The sequence below is a fragment of the Stigmatopora argus genome, chromosome 13 (genome assembly GCF_051989625.1).
Source record: "Stigmatopora argus isolate UIUO_Sarg chromosome 13, RoL_Sarg_1.0, whole genome shotgun sequence".
Lineage (NCBI taxonomy): Eukaryota > Metazoa > Chordata > Actinopteri > Syngnathiformes > Syngnathidae > Stigmatopora > Stigmatopora argus.
The window spans coordinates 17,921,904-17,943,840 of NC_135399.1; the positions used below are offsets into that span (position 1 = coordinate 17,921,904).

The 21,937-nt window shown below is 54.7% G+C and overlaps 3 protein-coding genes across 8 annotated transcripts; 1 reads left to right on the top strand and 2 right to left on the bottom strand.

Moving 5' to 3' along the window:
- The first annotated feature begins 193 nt into the window (after positions 1 to 193).
- cerkl (CERK like autophagy regulator) lies at positions 194 to 21,073 on the top strand. Of its 3 annotated transcripts, XR_013304568.1 has the most exons (16): positions 194 to 465; positions 1,090 to 1,199; positions 2,878 to 3,114; positions 5,256 to 5,387; positions 6,126 to 6,189; positions 6,659 to 6,789; positions 6,878 to 6,952; positions 7,029 to 7,206; positions 7,287 to 7,334; positions 7,493 to 7,530; positions 7,638 to 7,746; positions 7,989 to 8,085; positions 9,067 to 9,215; positions 17,524 to 17,573; positions 19,312 to 19,644; positions 19,721 to 21,073. XR_013304568.1 is itself a non-coding variant. In XM_077616807.1 (15 exons), exons 1-14 carry the CDS (start codon positions 230 to 232, stop codon positions 17,570 to 17,572), a joined length of 1,653 nt encoding a protein of 550 aa, XP_077472933.1. In that variant the 5' UTR covers positions 194 to 229; the 3' UTR covers position 17,573; positions 19,312 to 21,073. The 3 variants fall into 3 exon arrangements, 2 of the variants coding, with proteins under 2 accessions (XP_077472933.1, XP_077472932.1); XM_077616807.1 differs by having other exon boundaries at positions 19,312 to 21,073; XM_077616806.1 differs by lacking the exons at positions 17,524 to 17,573; positions 19,312 to 19,644; positions 19,721 to 21,073 and adding an exon at positions 9,691 to 11,270 and having other exon boundaries at positions 195 to 465.
- Positions 9,414 to 16,543, bottom strand: itga4 (integrin alpha 4). Of its 2 annotated transcripts, XM_077616804.1 has the most exons (27): positions 16,061 to 16,543; positions 15,832 to 15,944; positions 15,372 to 15,469; positions 15,145 to 15,277; positions 14,843 to 14,910; positions 14,643 to 14,772; positions 14,443 to 14,528; positions 14,297 to 14,359; positions 13,987 to 14,127; positions 13,807 to 13,915; positions 13,639 to 13,733; positions 13,461 to 13,551; positions 13,330 to 13,375; positions 12,963 to 13,242; positions 12,710 to 12,862; positions 12,522 to 12,598; positions 12,309 to 12,459; positions 12,147 to 12,251; positions 11,911 to 11,987; positions 11,745 to 11,834; positions 11,574 to 11,667; positions 11,189 to 11,296; positions 10,982 to 11,107; positions 10,772 to 10,897; positions 10,614 to 10,712; positions 10,141 to 10,260; positions 9,414 to 10,070 (listed from the first exon to the last, which is right to left on the bottom strand). In XM_077616804.1, exons 1-27 carry the CDS (start codon positions 16,234 to 16,236, stop codon positions 9,960 to 9,962), a joined length of 3,066 nt encoding a protein of 1,021 aa, XP_077472930.1. In that variant the 5' UTR covers positions 16,237 to 16,543; the 3' UTR covers positions 9,414 to 9,959. The 2 variants fall into 2 exon arrangements, with proteins under 2 accessions (XP_077472930.1, XP_077472928.1); XM_077616802.1 differs by having other exon boundaries at positions 9,414 to 10,260.
- nup35 (nucleoporin 35) lies at positions 19,246 to 21,484 on the bottom strand. 3 transcript variants are annotated; one of them, XM_077616809.1, is made up of 9 exons: positions 21,159 to 21,484; positions 20,930 to 21,086; positions 20,621 to 20,785; positions 20,444 to 20,556; positions 20,147 to 20,367; positions 19,984 to 20,053; positions 19,774 to 19,902; positions 19,494 to 19,619; positions 19,246 to 19,411 (listed from the first exon to the last, which is right to left on the bottom strand). In XM_077616809.1, the coding sequence occupies exons 2-9, from the start codon at positions 21,069 to 21,071 to the stop codon at positions 19,334 to 19,336; spliced, it is 1,044 nt and encodes a 347-aa protein (XP_077472935.1). In that variant the 5' UTR covers positions 21,072 to 21,086; positions 21,159 to 21,484; the 3' UTR covers positions 19,246 to 19,333. The 3 variants fall into 3 exon arrangements, with proteins under 3 accessions (XP_077472935.1, XP_077472934.1, XP_077472936.1); XM_077616808.1 differs by having other exon boundaries at positions 20,444 to 20,559; XM_077616810.1 differs by lacking the exon at positions 20,930 to 21,086 and having other exon boundaries at positions 20,444 to 20,559; positions 21,159 to 21,474.
- Between the last annotated feature and the right edge of the window lie 453 nt (positions 21,485 to 21,937).

Consider the following 21,937-nt stretch of genomic DNA (forward strand, 5'->3'; position numbering starts at 1 on the left):
AATTTAAATAATCATGCAATTCCCGGGACAACTGAATGGACGTCTATCGCTATCAATGGCACTGAAACATGCTCACTCAGCGTCATCTCTTCTCACACGCACACACAACACATGTTGAGGAGTGGACTGAAATTAAAGTAGTAGTATAGTTTGAAGAGGACGACGTTGAACGTCTTTCTACGCCCGGCTGGCTGTGCGCACGCGCGCGAGCTCGCGCCACGCCGTCTCCATGCCGACCGGATACCGGAAGTGCCCGGATCAGCTTAGCTCCCGTGCAAAGCGACTACTGAGGGAGGGCGCGTCGACTTTGTTTTTGTCAAAGATGTCGACGGGCGAGGTAAACGGCGACAAAGAGAAGAAAAAGCAGAAAAAGGAGAGTGAAGAGGAGAAGAAACTCTCTCGGAGGAAAAAGAAGGACGAGAAGGAGAAACATGAGCAGGCCCTCAAACCGGAAGTGGAGCGCAGGTGCGTGAGCGCGATTTAGTGACGTCACGGCCCGCCAAAATCACGTCTCCGACCTTTTGTTTTGCCGACGAGCTAGTCGACTTGCTAACAAATTATCACGTTAGCTCTGGTGGTTTATTTGCTTCTATTGACCGAACGCTTTCTATAAATATGTTTTTTTCCACTCTACAGGTAAGCCACATGCAAGTGTTTGTTTGTTTGAAGGGCAGGTTTTGTCGCCATATTCGCATTTTGCGGAGGTGGGAAGGCTAACAAGCAGTAACTGTAAGACTTCCGCAATGGTGTCCCTGTAACATCTTTTTTTTAATGCGTAGAATAATTTTAAAAATATATTTATCTAAATGTTCTTAAGTAGCCATCACTATGACATAAATACTAAAATATTCAAAGTATTTAATAATATTACAATTGGGGTTTTTATGCTGTATGTTTTGAGTTGAAAACAACAGTAAATGTGACCACAAAGTCACGTTTCTGGGGGAAAAATGTCATTTTCTAAGTTTTAAAATCTTTACTGAGGACAAGTTAGTCAATTTTCGCTAATGATAAAGTCAACTTTTTCGAGGAAAAGGTTCATATTGCACAAATGGTGTTGAAATCTTTTTGTTTTGTTTTTGTTTTCAGCGAGCGCGTGTTACTGCGTGGGATCTTCAAAGTGGGCAAGAAGAGCCACGACGTCCTCCTGACCAGCACACGACTGAGCTGGACCCCCGTCCTGCCCGAGAGCCCCGCAGGTAACGCGCCCCGCCGCCATCTGCGCGGAATGTCACGGCAGATGCCGGCGTAATCGAGACCGCGCGAGCAGAATCATTCCGCTGTGCTTCTTCCTTGATATTTTGGAGCCATTTTCCCCTCATAATTATAACACCCATTAAACATCTCTTTTTGATGAAAAAAAACTGCTCCTACTTGTAAAATCATAGCTGAAGTCATAGAAATGTAAGTGGCAGTATAAAGCAATGATTCATAATTTAGTCCTTTTTGTTTTTTTTCATTCAAACTAAAATATATTGTGGACTAAACATATTTTAAAGTGAAACATTGAATATTTATAGATACAGAATATTTGCCATTAACCCTTTCAGTGCCGTCCAATAATGTGGCATCCAATCATCCTTCTGCTGTGCTCTGATTTTGGAATGTGTTTATCGCTAGTAGACTGATTAGCCTACCGCAACAATTATAACGCCACTCTGAACCTAAGCTAACGTGGCCACCACTGGTGGGAAAAGCCAATTAGTTAGCGACCGGACAACTACTACAACAACAAAAAGGCTATCAACTGGTGCTTTGGGTTTGCTTTCATGTTGTTGTTTTAACGCGAGCAACCCGATGTGGAAATCCACGCATGTGTGCACGCACCCGCCATGTGAGAGACAATCTGCTTTGCTGTATTCCATCCAAGGCTAATGTCATTAAGTGTGTGTGTGTGGTGTGTGTGCATTGGCAATAGTAGTGAGCAGTTGGTTAGGCCCGTGGGGGGTTATTAGATTCTCTCAGTGTGAGGGGATTAACACACACACACACACGCACACGCGTGCGCACACAGTCACCACACTGCGTGTATACAGAAATGGATCAGCTGTTCTTTAGGAGAAGTTGTTCTTTCTGTCAATCTGCTGACATGTTGCCAAGCTCGCGGCTTCTCCTCAAGCTACAATACGTACGCGAGACAACAAAAAATCATCCAATTAAAATACGGTTTGCGTCGCATTTTCTGCTGCTTGCGTACGATCAATTGGCACTCTAGTCTTGTTGCCGTGTGAACGTTCTGTTAACATGCGCTAGCTAGTGCAGCACTCCAAACCTACACTCATGATCTTCCGTTGTGGTTGTGACGTCACGACCAGAATGGCTAACAAAGCACGCGTTTCCTAGAAATGTCGATGAAATGCTAAAAAAAAGAAAAACATAAATTAACGTGGACATTTGAAATTTTGGACATTCAGGCCGCCCTTTCATCGCACCATTAACTCATTCACTAGACGTTAAATGACCACCTAGGCCATTAAAAATGGACATGATTGTGGCGTAGTGCATCCTCCTGACAAATGTCCCTTATATTTTCAACATGTGTGTCGGGCATGATGGGAGATTCCGCTCCATCTGGACGTGGCGACATGCTACAGGCGTACGCGCTGTCACATCACATCTTGTCGCTTTCCTTGCCTAGTCTCAGCGTGATCCTCTTTTTCCCGCTTGACTGACGCTATGTGACGACGTGGGGTATTTGCACAGATTCTACTCGCCTCTATTTGCGCTACTTCCTAGGTCATCACACGTAGAAAAAATGGCAGCAAAGGGACATTATGGCTGGTGATTACGGGTGTGTGAACAGCAGTCAACGTGGCCGCCGTCCGGTTAGCGACCCGAAAAACGTTTTTTTGACATTAAACCGTGTGGCTTCGGCAGGTGAGACGCAGCGTCCGACGCCTCCGCCCCGCGTGCTGATGCTGCGCGACGTCCTGGCGGCCAAGGTGAAGCGGCGGCGGGCGGCGGGCCGGAGCAGCGGCGGCCCCGTGCTGGGCTTGGCGCTATTCTACTGCGTGCGAAAGGGGCGCAGGCTGGAGGAGGACACGCTGCACCTTCACAACGCGTCTTCCGAGCACACGCGCGCCTGGTACGCCGGCGTCAAGGAACTCCTCGCAGGTAACACGCCGCCATACCGTACCGACATTCAATTTCCCATCCAAATTTTGGCCAGAAAGAAAAATATGAATTATTATTTCAAATGTTGTGTTCATTCCCAATGGAAGTCAAACATTAGCATATTTCTAGTCTAGCCACTCACTTGTATTTGACAATATCACAATCACATTTCAGACCACCAATTGACCATATTTGACCAAGACAAACGCTACCAAAGTTATTATTAGGTCGAGCCATATAAAAGATTTAAAAATAACTATATATATATATATATATATATATATATATATATATATATATATATATATATATATATATATATATATATATATATAGCGCGATCATTTGTTACATTTCGTCTACCGATGTATCTCAAGCAGTGAGCTATGAGTCGTCACAATGACATCATCTCACAGACCAGATAATCTCCTAATCCCACTCAACGCATGTATAAATCTCACAATCACTGTCAGCATGTTGAATCGTGTCTGAGAGTGAGATTAGCCCAAAGTCCATCTACATGCGTCCCCGTTACCGGCAAGCGGATTTTCCCATTTTTTGACAGCGCCGAACAATGGCAAAGTCAATAAAGGCGCCCGGCAAGGCAAGCTAACGCTAGCGTCAAGGCTCGCGCCCACGTGAAGAATGCGGCCGCCGTTTGTGCGCCGCTCCGGACCCGCCGTACGGGAAGCTTTTGTCCCGCCGACCGCCATTCAGCGGCCCGGTCTTGCAGCTGCCCTCCCCAAAAAACCCTTTTGAGGGTGAAAAATTGGCTTAAGTGGTGTTAAGCGTAACCTGGGCTGACCTGGACAATGGCGGCCGCGCCTTGACGCGCGTCGTGACCGCCAGAGGTGACATGCGACCTAATGCCATTCACCGGCTTAAGCGGCCATCACGTACAGAAAGCTGACAGGCAGGCAGACAGGTGACCGGTGTTAACGCACTATTCACTAGTGTTAGGGACGGACCGCCGAGAGGCAAAATCCGCAAACAAAGAAGAAGAAAAGATTGAAGACAATTCAAACATGAGCGCTCTTAAGGCGAATGTATTGCCTTGGTACCTTTTTGGAAGCCAACCTGGCTTCAAGAAGGCATTCATTTCCAGAAAAAAAAGTGTAGTCTTCCCTCGATTATCGCAACTTCATTTATTGCGAATTCATTAATATTATTTTAAAGTTCATAAAAATGTGAACTTGGCGATTTTTCGTTTTCACCGCCATGTCTGGTCTACATGAACCGCGATATTCCAGGGATGACTGTAAATAGAAATGGTCTTAGATTCCTGCTGACCAATTGAAAGTCAGATGGATATTGCGGTCATCTTGGCTGGACCTTACGCGTGGCAAATGAAAACGTTGTTTACACCAGCCGCAACTCGGCGCGCTCGCTGCCCGGGATTGTTTACCATGGCGACGCCGCGTCCCCGTAGCGACCCGCCGCTTACGGGTAACCCGATACGCCCATGTTTCGGCTCTCATCTTTGGCACCGCTGGCGAGCGAGTCTCCAAAATGGCCACCGTCGCACACGTAGCCGTGTCACCGGGTGCCACTGACGTGGCGTCCGTTGTTGGCGAGTCAGCCAAACACGTGGCCTAAGCGCCACACCATTGGCCTTTCGGATCACGGGGCAGAGTCCATTGGACGTCTGACGCCGTCTTCGATTGGACGTCTGACGCCGTCGACGGCGCTCCAATATGCTCATTTAGCGCCGGTGTCATGCGAGCCCGCGTTTGTGTGGAAGGTCACAAACAGGGCGGGGTCACGACCATTTGGGAGCAGATTATAGCAACCAGAAAGATAATGGAGCTCTCTGCGTGTGTGTGTGTGTGTGTATTGATCGGCACAACTCTACTGGGATGCGGCCTCTAAATCTGCCTCATGATGAGCCACCGACCGGTGTGGCTAACCTTTAAGCCCGAGTTGAGGGTACACGTTGAAATACATCATTTAACAATCCATTTTCATGACCACTATCCGTTTCCCGTAGCTCTTTTCTGAACGATGGGTGGCGGCTTCTCCGGAAGCAATGTATTTTATCGAATTATTCTCCCACAAAACAGAACAAATCCTTTTTTAACCACTAAAAGAGGGACAAAACCCAAATCCTTTTTTATCTCCATGGCGTATGTTTGTGTGGCCAGGTTTCAGTCATCGACCCCGACGCGTGAAGGTGTTCATCAACCCCAGCAGTCACAAGAAGGAAGCGGTTCACATCTACAGAGAGCACGTGGCGCCCCTCTTCAAGATGGCCGACGTCCGCACCGACATCACCGGTCGGTGTGCTCCCTTCACGTCTTTTGCGTGTGTGCGCGTGCGTGCGTGCGTGCGTGCGTGCGTGCGTGCGTGCGGGTCCGTAGGTCAGAGTTAATGGCAATCTCTGGTTGCTAGGTAACCCGATACGGGAGCCGGGGCATCCCGTCCATCTGTCCTCCTTTCCTTCGCTCTACTTTCAGAAGTCGTGGGCTGGCTGCCATTGACGGCGATAGACCAAGCTCGTGCCATTCCCGCTGCTGTATCGTTTATTTTCAATAGTCGCACCGGGGTAACAACACTCGACTTAACTTGGATGGAGATGGAGCTTAGCCACTTTTATTTTAGACAATTGGCCCATTTTTGCTCCACCTTTAGTGGCGTCTTCGGATTTGGACCCTTTCATATTAAAAGTCTCAAACGTGCTATGGACAGCAACGCAAGTGAGACATTCCTTTAGCAACGGCGTTAGCCGCCGAGATGACGAGACGATGCGCATCCAGAGGTTCGACATGTTCATTTTGAAAATAATGAAATGGACTTGATGTGTTAAAAAAGTACTCTTTGCCCCGAATATTTGATTCTATTTGGCGCCTCCTTCACTAGCCCAAGGGCCCGTGTCCCCCTTTCCCTCCCCCCTCGTCCTCCACTCTTCTATCTCATCCTTTTTAACAGATGGTCCACGCTCTTCTTTTTTTTCTTCTCCACACTCTTTTGGTGACTTTTGTTGACTTTTTCCTTGTGTGTGTGTGTGTGCCTAGTGACGGAGAGGAAGGGACACGCCCTGTCCGTGATGAAGGAGCTCAAGACGGAGGACTTTGACGGGTCAGTCATTTCACGTACATCAATGATGTAAAACGTTGCGGGAATATATAGATAGATATTTAGCTACTTCAAAATAGAAGTGATACCAAAACATTCAAATGAAACTTAAAACATGACAAGAAAATGGTGGTCACTTTCGCTAGTGGTGCGAAAACAACAATGGATTCTTTTCCATGCTTTGGACACGCCCCCACGCCTCGTTCAAGCCGCACTGGGTCGGCGCTTTAGATAGAGCGGCTCCCGGAGATTAGCATACATAGACATGAGATAGCCGATTAGTCGTCTTTGGGAGAGGCTTCGTCCCGAACCTACATGGAGCGATTAAGAGCGCCAAAGGGAATTTGGGCGGGAGAGGCCGGGGGCCAATTTACGGGAGCAAAAATGCCCCCCAAAATAACACAAAAAAACAAAACACTCCCCCAAAAAAAACAAAACACTCCAATGACTAAAATCCACGCGTGTGTTTCAGAGTGGTGTGCGTTGGCGGCGACGGCTCGGTGGCCGAACTTTGCCACGCCGTGGTTCTGCGAGCCCAACTGGACGCCGGCTCTCCCGCCCACCCCGTGGCGGCGCCTCTCCCCCTGGGGATCATCCCGGCAGGTCGGACCGTCCAAACCGGACCGGCGCCCTTCCACCGACGCCGCCAGATTTCATTCCTTGCCATTTTGTATTTCTCCCGGCCGGACAGGTTCCACCGACGTGATTTCCTGTTCTGTCCACGGAGTCCGAGATCCGGTCACCGCCGCCCTGCACATCGTCCTGGGTACGGTCTCCGGCTCTACGCGCCATCGGCTCCGGCAAGTATTTTGAGGCAAAAGGTGCCATAATCTATCTTTCAGGTCACGTCCAGCGCGCGGACATGTGCAGCTTCCGCCGGGCGGGTCGGCCGCCGCTCTTCGGCTTCTCCGCCATGTGGGGCTTCGGGGGCCGCGTCTTGGCCCGGGCCGAGAAGAAGCGCTGGATGCCGTCGGCGCCACGACGCGACTACGCGCTGCTCAAGACGCTGGCCGACTTGAGGTGAGGCCAACTGGCTCGGACGCTCGGGAATCCCGATGGAAGGGAAGGCGTCTCAGCCGCCCGCCGCTTTGTCTGCGCAGGGCCCAAGACTGTCAGCTGTCTTTCGTCGCCGCCCGCACCCAGCACCCGTGAGTTACCTGGTGGTTTTGGATTGGCTCGGTTTGAGTTCCCCTCTTCTTTTGTTTCTAATTACTATTTTGCTGAATGAAAGATGATTCAAGTCGCAGCTAACTTTCCCTCCCCACCCACCACCCGTTGTATCTAAAGCCTTGAATGTCTTTGTCAGGGAGCCAGGGGTCGAAGATCGAGATGGCGGCGATTCAGGTGAGCCACTTCATTTCAACCCGTGTAGTTTAGGTGTCCATTTGGTAGAATCTCTTGAATTTCACGACTCCAACTTTCCGTTGTGTGCGCTCTGCCGGTGGGCACAGAGGAGGCGGAGTCGTGGAGCACCAATCGAGGCCCGTACCTGAGCGTCAGCATCATGGCCATCCCCTGTCTCAGTCCTCACACCCCCCGAGGACTGGCGCCCAACACCCGGTAAGCGGCGACTCTATTTTATTTGATTTTTTTAGCGTTGCACCGATGTTAGTATCGCGGTGCATTTGAGATTTTGTTGGCAACTGCCAGTCGCCTAGAACTATTTTGTAAAAGCAAAAAAAGATTGGTACACCAGCAGCATCAGAAGCCCCAAAAATGGAAGATTCTTTTTTCATGTGGCTCATCTTGAGCTTTTGTGGCGGGGAGTATTTCTCAAGTGGCGCACTCTCCTCTCTCTCCAGGTTGGCCAACGGCAGCGCGGCCTTGATCGCGGTGGCGGACACGTCCGGCTCGGAGTTTGTCAAACACCTGAAGAGGTTGAGCGCCCCCGCCGGCCAGGTGAGTGAGCGAGCGAGCGAGCGAGCGAGCGAGCGGGACCGCTTTGGCCGCGGTCTAAAGCGGGCCGTGGTGGAGCAGATTAGCCCACTTTTAAATGAGAACGCTGGCTAAATCTAGCGCTCTTGACCAAGCCGTTGACTCCCTGACCCACTTGCCGCTTGGCGGCGTGTCAGGACGCTTTAAGAACTTCCTCCGAGGTTTCATAACGTTTGCCCATCAACGTATTAACGCGGGGGGTGGGGGTGGGGCAAAGTGGAGAGCCACTGCGGGTGCCGTTTTTTGTTCCAAGCCGTCCAGCACAGACAAAGTTGAAGCAACGGGGGTTGGGATGAATGAAACGAGAGGCACCTGACGGCAATCCACTGATTGCACATGTAGGACACTAGTATTGTGGAAAGCTTTGCTCTGTCCAGGTTGGAACCAAAACTTGTACCCACTGCGGCCCTTGCGGACTACGTGGCCCACCCTTGTACACACATACACACACACCTCGTCTTGAAAATCACAAAGTGACCTCTAAGCCGCTACCAAATGGAATTCAACTGTTACTTTTTTTTTTCCCTAGAAAAAAGTCTCCGATTTGGGTAAGGTTTAGGATGATAACCGTTGTCCCCATTTCCTGAAACTAAAAGAAAAACGAGCCAAATATGAATATTGGATTGATCTTTAGACACGAATAAAACTTGTTGAAGCGTTCGCCCTTTTGGATTGGAGTGAGTTGCGCTGTGGCGTCTGGCGCCCTCTGCGGGCGCTTGGCATAGTTGCAGTTGGCAGAGGCAAAGGGAACGATAGCGTAAGGTGCAATTGCCATAGGCGCTCGCTCGGTCACCTTTTGGTGTCGCCGTCATTGACTTTGACGTTTTTCAATGACGCCAATCAAACCCCTCGAATAACCTTGGCGACAATTTTGGCCTCCGAAAGGGGCAAAGAACACTTCCACCGACAAATACGCAATTAACCGATAAACTGTGGCGTTTCCAGCTGGACTTCTCCTTCGTGGAGGCGCACCACGTGACGGCGGTCAAGCTCCGCCCCCCGGGCCGCTCGGAGGACGACGACGCTCCCGTCGTCGGCTTCCCCTGGAACATCGACGGCGAGCTGCTGGAGATCCCCGAGGAAGTCCTCGTCCGGTGAGTTTGGACCCAAATTTTGCTTTGACACGGAAACGCCCCTTTTTTATGGCCCAAAATGTCAAAACGCCCAAAATGACCCCATGACAAAGCAACACTTTCCTGCCACAAAAACAAATAACCGAGGGTTGATAGATACCTTGTCGTATCCGGCCAGATACAACCTTAGACTTTTGACAACCTTTTTATCCAGGAATATCATGTCGCAAATAAGAGAATAATTTAATTTTGAGCCAGCCTGTCGGAACGACAATCGGGGTTTAGCGCTGTCTAGTTTTCTGGAAAAAATGTTGACATTTCTCAGCAGCCCTGAGAAAGAAAACTCTGGAATTACCAAGACAAAATGATCAACAACAAAAAAAAAAAAAACTGCAAAAACCTTGGACATGCACAAAGAACAAATCTATTTTGGAGATGGAATTGAGCAGAAAGGAGTGGCTAAAAGCAGGAGAGTGATTCCCATTGTTTCGTTCAGGGTTCACCCGTGTCTGCTGGGCTTGTACGGCGAAGACGTGGACGAGGCCGAGTCCCGCGCGTCCTGCGGCTGCCTCTGACGGACTTTGGAACGCTTAGCGGAAATAGGCGGCGGAGGAAGAAGTCCATCTGTTCTTTGTCAAGTAGGGATTCTGTTTTTGGACCAAAGGTTTGACAGCGTTGACGGGAAGTGCTATCGGAGGAAGAGGAAGCCGAGCGTCCGTCCTGCGGCCTCGCTCAAAACCAGGCCGAGGCCCGTCTACCGGCCGTTCAGGACGCGCTCTCCCGGTTGCCGCGTTTGGGGACGTAGTCCCAGCTGTCGCGCTCGAAGCGGTGTCCTCCCTCCTCCTTCTGCCGCGAACGGCGCCGGAAGAAACCCGCCTGCGGACACACAAGACGGCGTCAGCTGCGGGTGGGCGGGTTCGAGCGCCCCACCTGTGCTCAACCTCACCTTGCGCAAGCAGCAAACCAGGGCGGCCAAGATGGCGAGACCCAAGACCAGGCCGACCACCACCACCGACACCTTGACGGGCGTGGAAGGGCTTCGCGCAAAGTGCGCCTCCACCACCACCTGCGTGCAAAACGCAAAGTGCAAAGCGCCACCGTCGCCATTGGTGTGGAATCCAATAGAAATGAAAATAAAGACTATAGTATTCATGACCTTTTGAGGTGCTATTTTTCCTTCTTACAGAAAAGGTATGAATTGACGTTTAAAATAGATTTCAATACTAAACCCATTGGTCATACTTTGTGTTGCCTTCCTTATATAATTCCCTTTTGGCTCATTGGCTGCCACTGAATTGGGATGAGACATCTACCAGTTGGACAACAGACCACTATTGGAGGCCTATTGTCATCAATAAACCAATGTCCTACGAAAATGTTTCTGGATCCGTCCCTTGCTGGACCCGTGCCCTCACCCACCTGCGCCAAGGGGGGCTCCCGCAGTAAGACGGTGTGCCGGTCCGGGCGGGGCCGCAACACCGCCCCCGTGCTCTCCAGCCGGACGGCGCCTTGGCGACCCTGTGGCAAAGCCAGGCGTCAGCGTAGGGGCGCTTGGGGGGCCGACGCGGGCGACTCACCGGCGCTTGCAGCAGGACGTCGGGGTTGAGCCGCGCCCGCAGGTGCACGGCGGCGTCTCGCCCGGCCTCCACGGCGCCCAAGCGGCACAGCAGGCGCTCGCACAGCCGGTCGTCTCGCCCGCAGAACTGCGCGGTCGCGTTAGCCGCGGCGTAGGATGGCAAATTCCCCCCCCTTCACCAAAGCCCCTGGCGGCGGCCACGTGCGTTTACCATGTGGCGGGTGGAGGTAGGCGAGAAGAAGAAGACCAGCCGTTTGAGGAAGGAAGCCCGCGGCACGTCGCAGTCGTCCCACACGGCCACGGTGGCGTCGCTCAGCGCGCAGGAGCCTTGGGACGACTGCCGCCGTCCAGCGTTAACGTGAGGCAAACGCAAGCCCGACCCACGCTCGGCCCCGGCCGGCGCCCGATGCCCGCCTACCTGCCAGTCGGCCACCCACAGCAACCTATGCGGGTACGGCGTCAACAGCTTGGGGAGCGCGATCTCCAGCAGCGTGTCTTCCGAGCGACTGGGCCCCCGATTGAACACCTGTCCAAAGAACCAGACGGCCGGGTGGGTCGGTTTCCTTTTGCGCTCCCATCCAAACCAACCGGTCGGCCCGTGTCACTTCCTGTGCATTTGGCCTCCCGTTTTACCCAAAGCCAAGCATTTGGAGAACCTGAGCAAGTCTCCTTTTGAACATCTCAAATGTTTTGCCATTGGAAATGCCTGGGCCCTTTTTGGGGCCCCGCCAAATGCACTGAAACAAGTGCATTTTTGGGGTAATGCTTGGAATTTTCAACGCTAGAAGCTTCGCCGGACTGACCTTGTAGGTGTAGTTGAAGCTTTGCGAGTAGCACTGGACGGGCGTGGCCTCGTCTTCTTCGTCCCCGAACACGAACGAAGTCGGCGTCACAAACCTGAGGAAAGCTTGGCTTCCGTCATGTGAGTTTTTTTTGCCCCTCCCTCCCGCACGGGACGTGACGAGGGCGCTCACCCGTGGACGTCGATGTCCACGGCGTACTTGAGAGGCAGCGACAGGTTGACGGCGTTGTCGCCGAGGTAGCGCGAACTTTCCAGGTTTTCGCTGCGGACGTACGCGTCGGAAAAGATGAGAACGACGTGGCCGAAAGGAGGCTCCCGGAGCGGGAAAGCTTCCCCACCTGCCGACGGCGGCGTGAATGAAGAGGTCCCCCGGCGTGGCGTTCTGGTTCACGCCCAACAGGAAGCTAATGTTGACCTGCCGCAGACAAAATTGTCACCTTGCCACGCTGCCCTCAAAGTCTCGACTAGCTTATTTCTTCAATGTCAACAAGGTCTCCGCCGTGGATCGGCGGATGACGTTGGACGTCCGCTCCGTCCATTTGAATGGAGTGCCCGCTTTTCATTGGCCATTTACCTGCGAGCGCGCCGGCAGGATGAGGCCGGCCAGGGCGCAACGGACCTCCGGCGCCGCCGTGCCGTTGACGTCCTGCGTCACGTCGCAACTCACCGCCTCGTCTTCCTGCGCGCAATCACACGTCAGGCGTTGGTGGCGCAAGCTCGCCTTCGCTCGACTCACGTTGCGGAGCACTTTGACGTAGTGAAGGTGACGGTGGAAGCGCAGCGTCAGGCGCGGCAGGAAGGCGTCGTCTCCGCCCACCGTCACCCTGGCCTCCAGCGTCAGGCCGCCGCCGCCTCCTCCTCCGCCCAGCGCCAAGTAGTCGGCGTTCCTGAGGCCAGAGTCGGCGTGAGGCTCGACCCGGGCCTCCTCCGCCGGTCGAGGTCGCCTTACCCTGGCAGGACCGGCACGGCGTCCAGTCGCAGGTCTGTCGAACAGTTGGCCAGCGAACACGAGCGGATGAAATGCGTCTGCGGGAAAGGCCAACCGACACTCGTTGTCAACAAAGCAAAATCGTACCAGAAGAAAGCACGGCAGGCCGCCTAATAAGAAGAAAGAAGCCGACTGTCGGCGCCTCCCACCTGGTTGCCGACGGTATTGCGGCCGCCCGCCTCCCTCCGCAGGATGGGCCTCAGCGGCGGGAAGAGTTTGCGCGAGTGTTTGTGAGCGTTGCCGCGACGCAGGCGGTAGGACACTTCGAAACGGAGCGGGGTGAAAATGTCCCGCGAGTCTTTCTGAGGACAAAACGGCGGGCGGCGTCAGCGGACCACTCCGCGCCGAGCCGACCGGCGAGCGCGCCGCCGCTCACCGACCGGCGAGCGCGCCGCCGCTCACCGCCCGGCGAGCCGCGTGGCGAGCGCAGGCCGGCCGCCCCGGCCGCAGCCGGACGCGGGCCCCGGTGCCGTCGGACGAGGGCTCGGCGTGGAAGTGGAAACGGGGCGGCGAGGAAGGCCGGCGCAGGACGTCGGCGGTCACGTTGTACTCCAGCTCCACGGCGCCCTCGTGCCGCTCCGAGCCGACGCGGAAGCAGACGGACAGCTCCACGCCGGCCGCCTCCTGCCGCACGCCGTCGGGCAGGATCAGCCAGGCCGTGGCCCGGAGGACGGGACGAGACCTGCGCGGCGGACGGACGGACGGACGGACGAGACGCCGTTCAGGCCGGGTCGGGTCCGCTTCCATTCCGCCGGAGGCGCTCCTTTACCTGAGCACCACGGCGGCGTCGGAGAGGAAGGCGCCCACCGCCACGTCTGCCAAGAGACCAGGGAGGAGCCCAACCCCGTTGGCTCAAAATCTAATCATCGGCGTTACGGGTCGGTCTTGGAGCGGCGTTACCTGGGTAACCGTTGCGGTCCACGTCCACGCCCGAACTCAGCGACTGCCCGAACATCCGGAGGTCACGGCCCAGCGTGGCTCCGCTGATCCTCTGCGGGCGGCGCGGCGACTCGGTTAGCGGCGGCGGCCGGAGCCCAACGCGCTCTCCGCCTCCCTACCCGCCCTCCGGCCTACCTACCTGCGACGGTTCGGGAGAGACGCCGTCTTTCCCGCCGTTGTAAATGTACACGGCCCCTCTGAGATGGTCCTCCTGGGGGGCTCCCACCGCCACCTCTGTCGGACGCACCGCTTCTTTAAAAGTCGGCCGGCGGAGCGCCGGCGCGGCAAAGGCGAAGGCGGCGGGCACCGGGGTAGCCGTCGTCGTCCAGGTCCCCCAGGTCGGCGATGGCCTCCCCGAATCGAGCGGCGAGGGCGTCGCCCCCGCTCAGCCGAAAGTCCGCCTCCTCCAGCCTGGCCTGACCACGATCGATGCTTTTATTGTCGTCATCGCGTCGGGCCGACGCCGTCGGCGAACGGCCGCGCTCACCCGGCCTCGGTTGAGGTAGACGTGGACGCGGCCCTCCTCCCGGCTGGCGCCCGTGGCCATGGGAGCGCCCACCAGCAGGTCCGACAGGCCATCGCCGTTCAGGTCGACCGCCCGCACGCTGGCGCCAAAGTAGGCGCCCAGCTACGACAAATAGCCTCATCATTATTATCCATGTCAGCGATTCAAAATGAAAAGTGTTCCGGAACGACCTGCCCTAGCTTCTACTTGTGGACCAAAATGAAAAAGGAACAAAAAGCTGGCACCGATCGAAAGAGGATAACCATAAACCACGGAAATGGAATGCGCTTACCTCCGTTCCCGCCACCTGAGTCAGCACGCGGAGCGTGTTGCCGTCCAGCGAGAAGACGAAGACCTGCCGGGCACAAAGCGGCGCCGTGACCCGGGGGCGGCGGCGGGTCGGAGGCGGGGGGCGGCCAACGCTTGGCGCTCACCTACTTTTCCTCGTTGGTTGTACTGCGGGGCCCCGCCCACCACCTCCCAGGCCGCGGCGTCCAGGAAGTGACCCGCGTCCACCGAGTAGCCTGAAAGCAAAACAAAAGCCCGCTCGTATTGTGGTGTTCGGAAACCAAACCAGTAACCGTGGCATTCTCCCAGAGAGAGCGCCCCCCCTCCAAACGCCTCGCCCCGCCGCCCACCCAGGTAGCTCCCGAAGCCCGCCGAGCCGTCGTCGTCCAGGTAGGCGGACAAGACGCCGCTGGATGTGTTGAAGACCAGCACGGAGCCGGTCCAGTAGGATGTCCCCGGAGCGCCCATGATGATCAGGTCCTGGAAAGAAAAAGACAAACCAAATGGGATCCCCACTCACTCCCGGATGGGTCGCCGCCGTCCGCCCCACCTCAGTCAGTCGGTTGGACATTCCGGCCTGACACGAGGCGTACTCCTCGCCGAACTTCCACTGGTGATCTGCCGGGCCGGAACAAACGTGGCCGTCAGGTCGGGAAGACCAAAACGGTCGCCCACCCGCTGACCGGCCGCCGGACGTCCCGTCACATCCATTCCATTTGAAGCCAGGCAGCGAAGAAAAGTTCCCTATTTTGGCTTCCTGTTGATTTCCTTTCAATCGCAGCTTACTTCCTGTCTCGGACGGGATGTCCGGCGGCCGAGGGGGCTCGGGGCGTGCACGCGGCGCCTGCCTACCTCTGTAGCAGGGGATGATGGCCAGCGCGCGACTCAGGTTGCCGTCGTAGCGGTGGCAAATGCCGTGGGGCAGTTTGTTGTGCTGCCCGTCCTGGCTGGAGTAGAAGACGTTCTTCCAGCGATGCGCGCACGCCTACGCGGGCGGGCGGATGGACGCACAAATGAGCGGCTCGTCCCCCGGTAGGCGGCCGGGCCCCTCCCTCCCCGGATGACGGGCAAGCGCTCACCAACACGTGTCCTCCGTCTCCGGGTTGGCGGGACAGACTGACGCCCAGCCACTGGCCCTCGCCGTCGGCCTTGCACGTCTTCCCGCACTGCGACGCGTCTGCGCACACACACGCGCCAGACGTCTTTTAGGAAGATGACAAAAATGAGCCCCAGCCGCTTTCAAGTACGCGTAAAAGCCGAAAGCGACATGCGCCCCATCCAGTACGCCTCGACGCCCCACACAAGGAAAAGACTCACCTAAAAGTCCACGCGCGATCTAAAATCAAAGGTCAAAGGCACGTGACGCACGACTAAAAACGGACCCAAACCAAGCGTCAACGATCCCGCCAAACCCCACCCGGGGACGAGAAGAGTCGCACGGAGTCGCCGGGCCGCTAGGGGGCGACCACATGGCGTTTCCAGTCCGCCCTTTCTTTTAAAGAAGCAAAAATGTTGGAAGCCATTGGAAAAGAAGCTTACCGGCAGCGGGCATCAGCTGACAGGCCGGCTCCTCCGTGCCTAATTGGCAACGGTAGATTCCGCCCGGCGCGGAGGAAGAAGAAGAGTTGTCCACCGGAGCTCCCGCCACCAGCCTACGGCGCACGCAGGTCGTGAAAGGGAGGCGGACGGAGGGTCGACGGTGGGCGCCGAGACCGGGCGCCGAGACCGGGCGCCAAGACCAGGCGCCGAGACCGGGCGCCGCACTCACCAGCTGCGATCGCCGTCCCGGTGCAGCAGCACCGAGTAGCCAAACATGGACGCCGGGACGCCGGACAGGTGCTGCGCGTGGTCCGTGTCCAGCGTGTAGCCTGAAACCCAGACCAGCGTCAGCGCCGGCAACAGGACCAGGACCGGGACCGGGACCGGGAGGCCCGGACGCGCCATCTGGCCCGCTTGGCCAAAGGAGAAGCCCTTTTATCCAAAAGACAGAAACGTCGGAGTGACCAAGACCAAGAAATGAGCCGTCAGCGAGTGGCAACGTCGGCAGGGCAGGGAGTGCCGCAGAAATCAACGGGGAAAAAAACGGCTTCCCCAAAATGGACCGCGTCGCCCGTCGGCGAAACAAAAAGACCGAGGAAGGGCGCTCCAAACAAAGTCCCTTTATCAAAGTCGGCTTCCAGTGAAGCGGCAGAAAAGTCACGTTGCTCGCTCGCTCGCCCCTGCCTAAAAAGACATATATTATTGAAAATAAATAAATTTGCCGCCTTCTGTCCTTCCCGCGGACTTTTGGACGGGCCTCCTTCGCTGGCCCGTCGGACAAACTTGTGCGACTCTTGCGTTGGGACTGTGTGTGTGTCTGTCTGTATGTGTGTGTGTGTGTGTGTTCAAGTCTAACATGCGGGCGGGGAAGGCAAGGCCAGCCAAGGGAAGTGACCCCCCCCCTTGATTAACGGTGTTTCCTCCCTCCTTTTCCCTCCCCTGTCTTCCCCCACGAGTGTTTCCTCCTCTCCTCTCCTCTCCTCTCCACGAGACCTTGTCTCTAGGATCATTTGATGGCTACTTTAAAGTACAGTAGCCAACACACATATTCACACGCACGGCCGTTTACGAGCGTCTTCAAGACAAGAAATGATTGGCAAAAGAAAGAAAGAAAGAAAGAGAAGCAATTTTCACTCTGTGGGCGCCATCGACCGCGACAGACGTCCCAACGGCACGGCGTCGAATGACTCTTGGCCGTTGGTCGACTTCCGGCCCACGCACGGCCCACGTCTTGTCTTTTGCTCCCAATTGAAAGGAAATGACTTGATCGCTAGCTACATTATCCCTAGCGAAAAAGAGGGCCGGTAACGGATGGACTGATCGAGCCGTCTATCTTGTAGCGTGCTTCCTGTGGCTTCTTGCCCAAAATAAACTCCATTTTTGTGATGGCAATCATCATAAACAACAAGATGACTGTGTGTGCTTGTCCATATGTCGGTGGGGTCACAGTAATGAGTTCAAAGCCTGCAGCGCTCTCACACCCACACACACACACTGCAGTGCGACCACGTGTGTGTGTGTGTGTGTGTGTGTTTTGTCCCACAGGCAACACAAGCTGTTGGTGAGGAAGAGCCGCGTGTTTTTTGGATGTTGTTGACACGCTCGGGTTTGCTTCAAAATGTCTTTTGGGGCTTAACAGCAGTTTGTCATGATGTCTACTTTTTTTTTTCTCTCTCTCTCTCTCTCTTTTAGGAATGATCCAATGCTTTTCCATTTTTCTCCTCCAGCTAAGATAAGCTAAGGTAAGCGCAAAGGCGAACGTGCTGACCCCCACGGGTCGGAGTCCTTGTCGCCACTTCCCGTCCGGAAGGCGCGCCGTCGTACCGGACGGGAAGCCGCTCTTCCGTTTCACACACACACAAACACACACACACACACACACACGTCGAGGAGGCCGACACGGAAGACACCGAGTTGGGTTATGTGACATCGTCGTTGACACTTTTAGAGCAAAAGGCTAAAGTATTTACTCCCCCCCAAAAAAGTATTTTTAATAGAGGCTATTTGCAGTTTTTCTTTCATTTCAAATAGTCATACCCAAGATATTATATATCATAATCAGAGAATCTTTTTCTTTACGGAGCCACGCCACGCCACGGAGATCAACGCGACCGTTTGTCACGTTACACTGGCCACATGTCGCTCTTGGACAAACACAGAAACGCGTGAGAAGTGGCAGATGACAGGAAGCGCGTGAGAAGCCAGAGAGAGCTGATTTGGGGGGCCACGGGGTCACTTGCTTCATTTGCACTGGAACAAAAAAAACAATACTAGGCATATCAAATATATTTCTCGTTTGAAATACAACTAGAAGTGCATGGGTGGCGGAAATGGCAGGAGGACGCGTTGGCCTTGATCCGTTGATGAATTTTTGGGTCACTTCCTGTTGATTTGGGGGCATTTGCGCATGACTTCTTTTGATGTCCGGTCATTTCCTGTTGATTTGACAAATAATTTCCACCTCTATACGATACAAACTATAATTAACTTCATTAAAAGCGATTTCTCTGCCATTGACAGTGACGGACGTGCAATCTATCAAAGAAAAGATTCAGTCGTCGTGTCACAGAAGTCATTGACTGCCACGAAGAGCCAGGGATTTCGAGTGGGAGGGGCTTCAATGGCGGTTATACACGCCGTGTGTTTATGTTGCGCGGGATAGATAAGCAAACGTAAACCACAGGGAGATCAAATTCAGGACCACGCCCCTCCTACGCTCACACGCTAACACAAATCAGCCTCTGAGACTCATCTGATGCCACGGGCGGCGCCGGACGCTTATCTGGGGATCCAAATGGACGTCCGGCACCGTGGATGGCCTTGAAAGACGGCCATTAAGAGCTCTCCAATCAGAGCTCGGGGTCTCAAGTCGCTGCCCGTCGGGGGGATACGCCCCCTTTTGTCGTAAACAGCTGGCGACGCAGATGTCTCGTCTCGTCTCGTCTCGCCTCTTCTCGTCCGCCGGCAACGCGATCTCATAGTTTAGCCGATAAGGAAAGGGCCATATGTGTCGGTGATTTCTTCTTATTTTACTCATTACTCACTTGGTGTTGTTGACGGCCATAGACGTCCCATCTGCGTGAAGCCTGACGTAAGGCAAAGGGCAAATGTTTGTATTTTCGGGTCGCTTGGTGTTGATTTGGGGATTTCTGGATCACCTCCTGTACATTTTGAGCCGATTTAGGGAATTATCACTTGGAAGAAACTGTTTATGAACGCCAGTTTGCTTTCTTCCCAATGTTTAAGTGAGGGATACGAAAAGGATCGGACTTTCATTGCCGTCAACAGCACTGATAAAGTCACTGCCCCTATCGCTCTCAATGTAGGCAAAAATGACTATACATAAGGCTAAACTTTATTGTCAATATCAACGGCGCCATCTGGTGGCCACGAAGCAAATGACAGATCCCAAAATTCCAGGTACAAACTTTAATGAAAGGGTTTTAAAAATATTTTTTTTGCTTTTTTGATTTTTCGCAGGTCATCCAGCAGGCGGCAGGCGTCACCATCCAAACATGTATTCCAGGGCCTTGGAGACGAAGCCGTCGTCCTTCCTGGGCGTGCGTGTGTCTGTCACCACCTGAGAACCCGTGCACATGGCATTACGAAAGGGAAAGGAGCGGCCATCTTGCGTCAGAGTAAAAATATTGTTTTCCACGTACCTGGTATTCGCTGGCGGAGTTCCTGTAGGAGACGCTGAGCGATCTGATGGCCGAGCGCGGCGTGCAAGGAAAGGCGGGGCTCGTCGGAGGCGACGCCGCGCCCACCTCGTTCATCTCCATGACGCTCTGACCGACAGATCCAAAAATTCAGGTTATTACAGTTTGCCTTTATTTTGATTTTTGTTGTTGTTCATTTTTCAAATCTGAACATTTTCTTTTGTTTGGAGGAGCGGCGGACATGGAATCGGAAGGTCAGCCCCTCGGTCGACCGGTGGCTCACCTTTTCTATGCAGGGTTTGACACCCACCATGATGGCGTCCCCGAAGACTTTTCCGTCTTTGGACAGAGCTTTACGAGCTTGAAGTCGGGACTGATATTGGAGGTGCATCCAGTTCCCGGGAGACGCCATCTACGATAGGCACGACCGCCGATGATCGACATTAGCATGATTATAATGACGTGTCCCGCCACCCCCGGCCGGGGAGCTTACGCTGTGCTTGAGGATGTTTCCGTACTGGGCGAACTGCAGCAGGATGTAGGAGGCCGAGGCCGGGGGGAACCTGTCACGGGTGGGGACAAATGTCTCGTGAAAGATTGGGAGGTCAAGTGCGAGCCAGCCAGCGCTCCCGTTTGGACTCGTCAGCTCTCCTTACCCGAAGACGGTGACCCAGGTCTGGTCCAGTTGGTCTTCGGAGGACAGGGCTTCCCCCTGGCTGTAGAAGGGGTCCGCCTGAGCGGGAGACAGGCACAGCTGCTGCGAGCTTGGAAACGACGGCCGCCCCCACCGCGTCGTTGGCTCGCCGCCGGACCAGCCGGAAGCCGAGGGCGTACCCGAGGCCGGCGCCGAGGCCGGAGACCGCGAGCTGCAAAAAGACTAAAAGGGAGCGCCGGGTCAGCCGGCGGATGACGAGCGGCGGGCTTCCACCGGCGCCGCCCCGTCGAGCGCCCACCTGCATCCGCGCGCCGAGCGGCGTTCCCACGGCGACCGGGCCGTCGTGGATGCTGCGCACGGGCGGGGCGCCGCTCTTGTCTTTGTGAGCGGGGACCACCGGCTGCGGGGCGCCTCCTCGGGACACGGCGGCAGGTGAGAATCGCCGGCTCGATCGCCCGCCCGTGCCCTCCCTCACCTTTGTGGACGGTGCCGTCGGAGAGGGGCGAGTTCAAGCCGAAGGGACGGGGCTGGGGGCTGACCGCCGCCGGGAGGTCGCCCATCAGGAAGCCCGGCAGGAACTGAGCGCCGTGGGCGGGCTTGGGGGAGGTCGGGGAACCCAGCGTCATGGGTTCCGATCCCGCTGAGAGAGAGAAAGAACAGACTTTTAGGAAGGGCTCCAAAATCAATTGCGACCTAAACCTCTCACCGACTCGGTGGAACGCATCCCTCGTCAGATTGTGACGTCGCTCACGCTAAGCTGCTCTAACGCTGCCACTCCGCTTACCTCGTCTCTCGGAAGTGACAGTGCTTCTGTGCTGTGAAACTATATCTGCAATTCTGGATCCTTGCGGGACTCTGACCAAACCGTCCCATAGAGATGTTAATAAGGTGGTGGGCAAGTCTTTAAAGGTGTGATAAAACTGCATAATGCCTCCGTCAATCTAACAAACGAAGCACGCTATAAAGAGCAGATGGGCGTGCGGTGGTGTGATGGAGAAAACACGTGGACTTACCTTGGAGCTCCATCCCGGCGTCTGCAACCCTGATTTGGTTGAGGCCGCGGTTTTCAAATACCGGAAGTGACGTCAGGCTAACGACGAGCTAAGGCGTCAGGGCCGCCCAAAACGCCTCAAAGCGGCCAACCTGACGAGTCTTCGGACGTCGCGTCGATGTGAGCCGGCCGTTTCCTACAGAGAAAGCCCAATTCCCAATTGTTTCGAGACCCGACGGCTCGTAATTGGACGCTTGTGAGGGACTCGAGAGCGGTGTGACGACGCTCGTCTGCTCGAACCACCCCCGGAAGTAATAGCAAAGAGGCGTTCAAGGACATAATGAAATCCGACCTGCTCCCTAACAACGACTAAAAAGCTGCATTCACTGCGGCAATTGTGTCACACTCTAAATTGCCCCTAGGTTGCCCTATGGTTGTCGGTCTCCTCGTCCCCTTGGTTGCCCATCAATTCAGGGTGTCTCCCGCCTCGTTCCCAAAGTCAGATGTGATAAGCACCCATCGTTCTCCTTGTAAGGATAAAGCGGTTCAGAAAACGAATGAACGGACGTGTATCGTTGACAAGAAGACTGGAAAAAGTAAAACAATAAACGTATAGGCCAGTTCTAGCCGTTTTGGCACTGTGTGTTTATTTTCTTTTGCAAGTGAACGCATCAAAATGTGCTTGTCGGAGTGAGGTCAACTCCACAGTAAAATAAGCAAGGCAGAATTTAAACATCGTATAAATCAGGTTTTGTGGCACATTCACATTTTGAGGTAAAGAAAACGATTGATGAGAGATAG

Coding starts and splice junctions, on each gene's coding strand:
- cerkl (XM_077616806.1), top strand. CDS start 230: ATGCCGACCGGATACCGGAAGTGCCCGGATCAGCTTAGCTCCCGTGCA. Junction 1,200..2,877: donor CCTGCCCGAGAGCCCCGCAG/GTAACGCGCCCC, acceptor TGGCTTCGGCAG/GTGAGACGCAGCGTCCGACG. Junction 5,388..6,125: donor CGTCCGCACCGACATCACCG/GTCGGTGTGCTC, acceptor GTGTGTGCCTAG/TGACGGAGAGGAAGGGACAC.
- itga4 (XM_077616802.1), bottom strand. CDS start 16,236: ATGGCGCGTCCGGGCCTCCCGGTCCCGGTCCCGGTCCTGGTCCTGTTG. Junction 15,945..16,060: donor CGGGACGGCGATCGCAGCTG/GTGAGTGCGGCG, acceptor CGTGCGCCGTAG/GCTGGTGGCGGGAGCTCCGG. Junction 10,261..10,613: donor GGGAGCCCCCCTTGGCGCAG/GTGGGTGAGGGC, acceptor TTTTGCACGCAG/GTGGTGGTGGAGGCGCACTT.
- nup35 (XM_077616808.1), bottom strand. CDS start 21,071: ATGCAGTTTTATCACACCTTTAAAGACTTGCCCACCACCTTATTAACA. Junction 20,786..20,929: donor TGTCACTTCCGAGAGACGAG/GTAAGCGGAGTG, acceptor TCTCTCTCTCAG/CGGGATCGGAACCCATGACG. Junction 19,412..19,493: donor ACTCCGCCAGCGAATACCAG/GTACGTGGAAAA, acceptor ACGGGTTCTCAG/GTGGTGACAGACACACGCAC.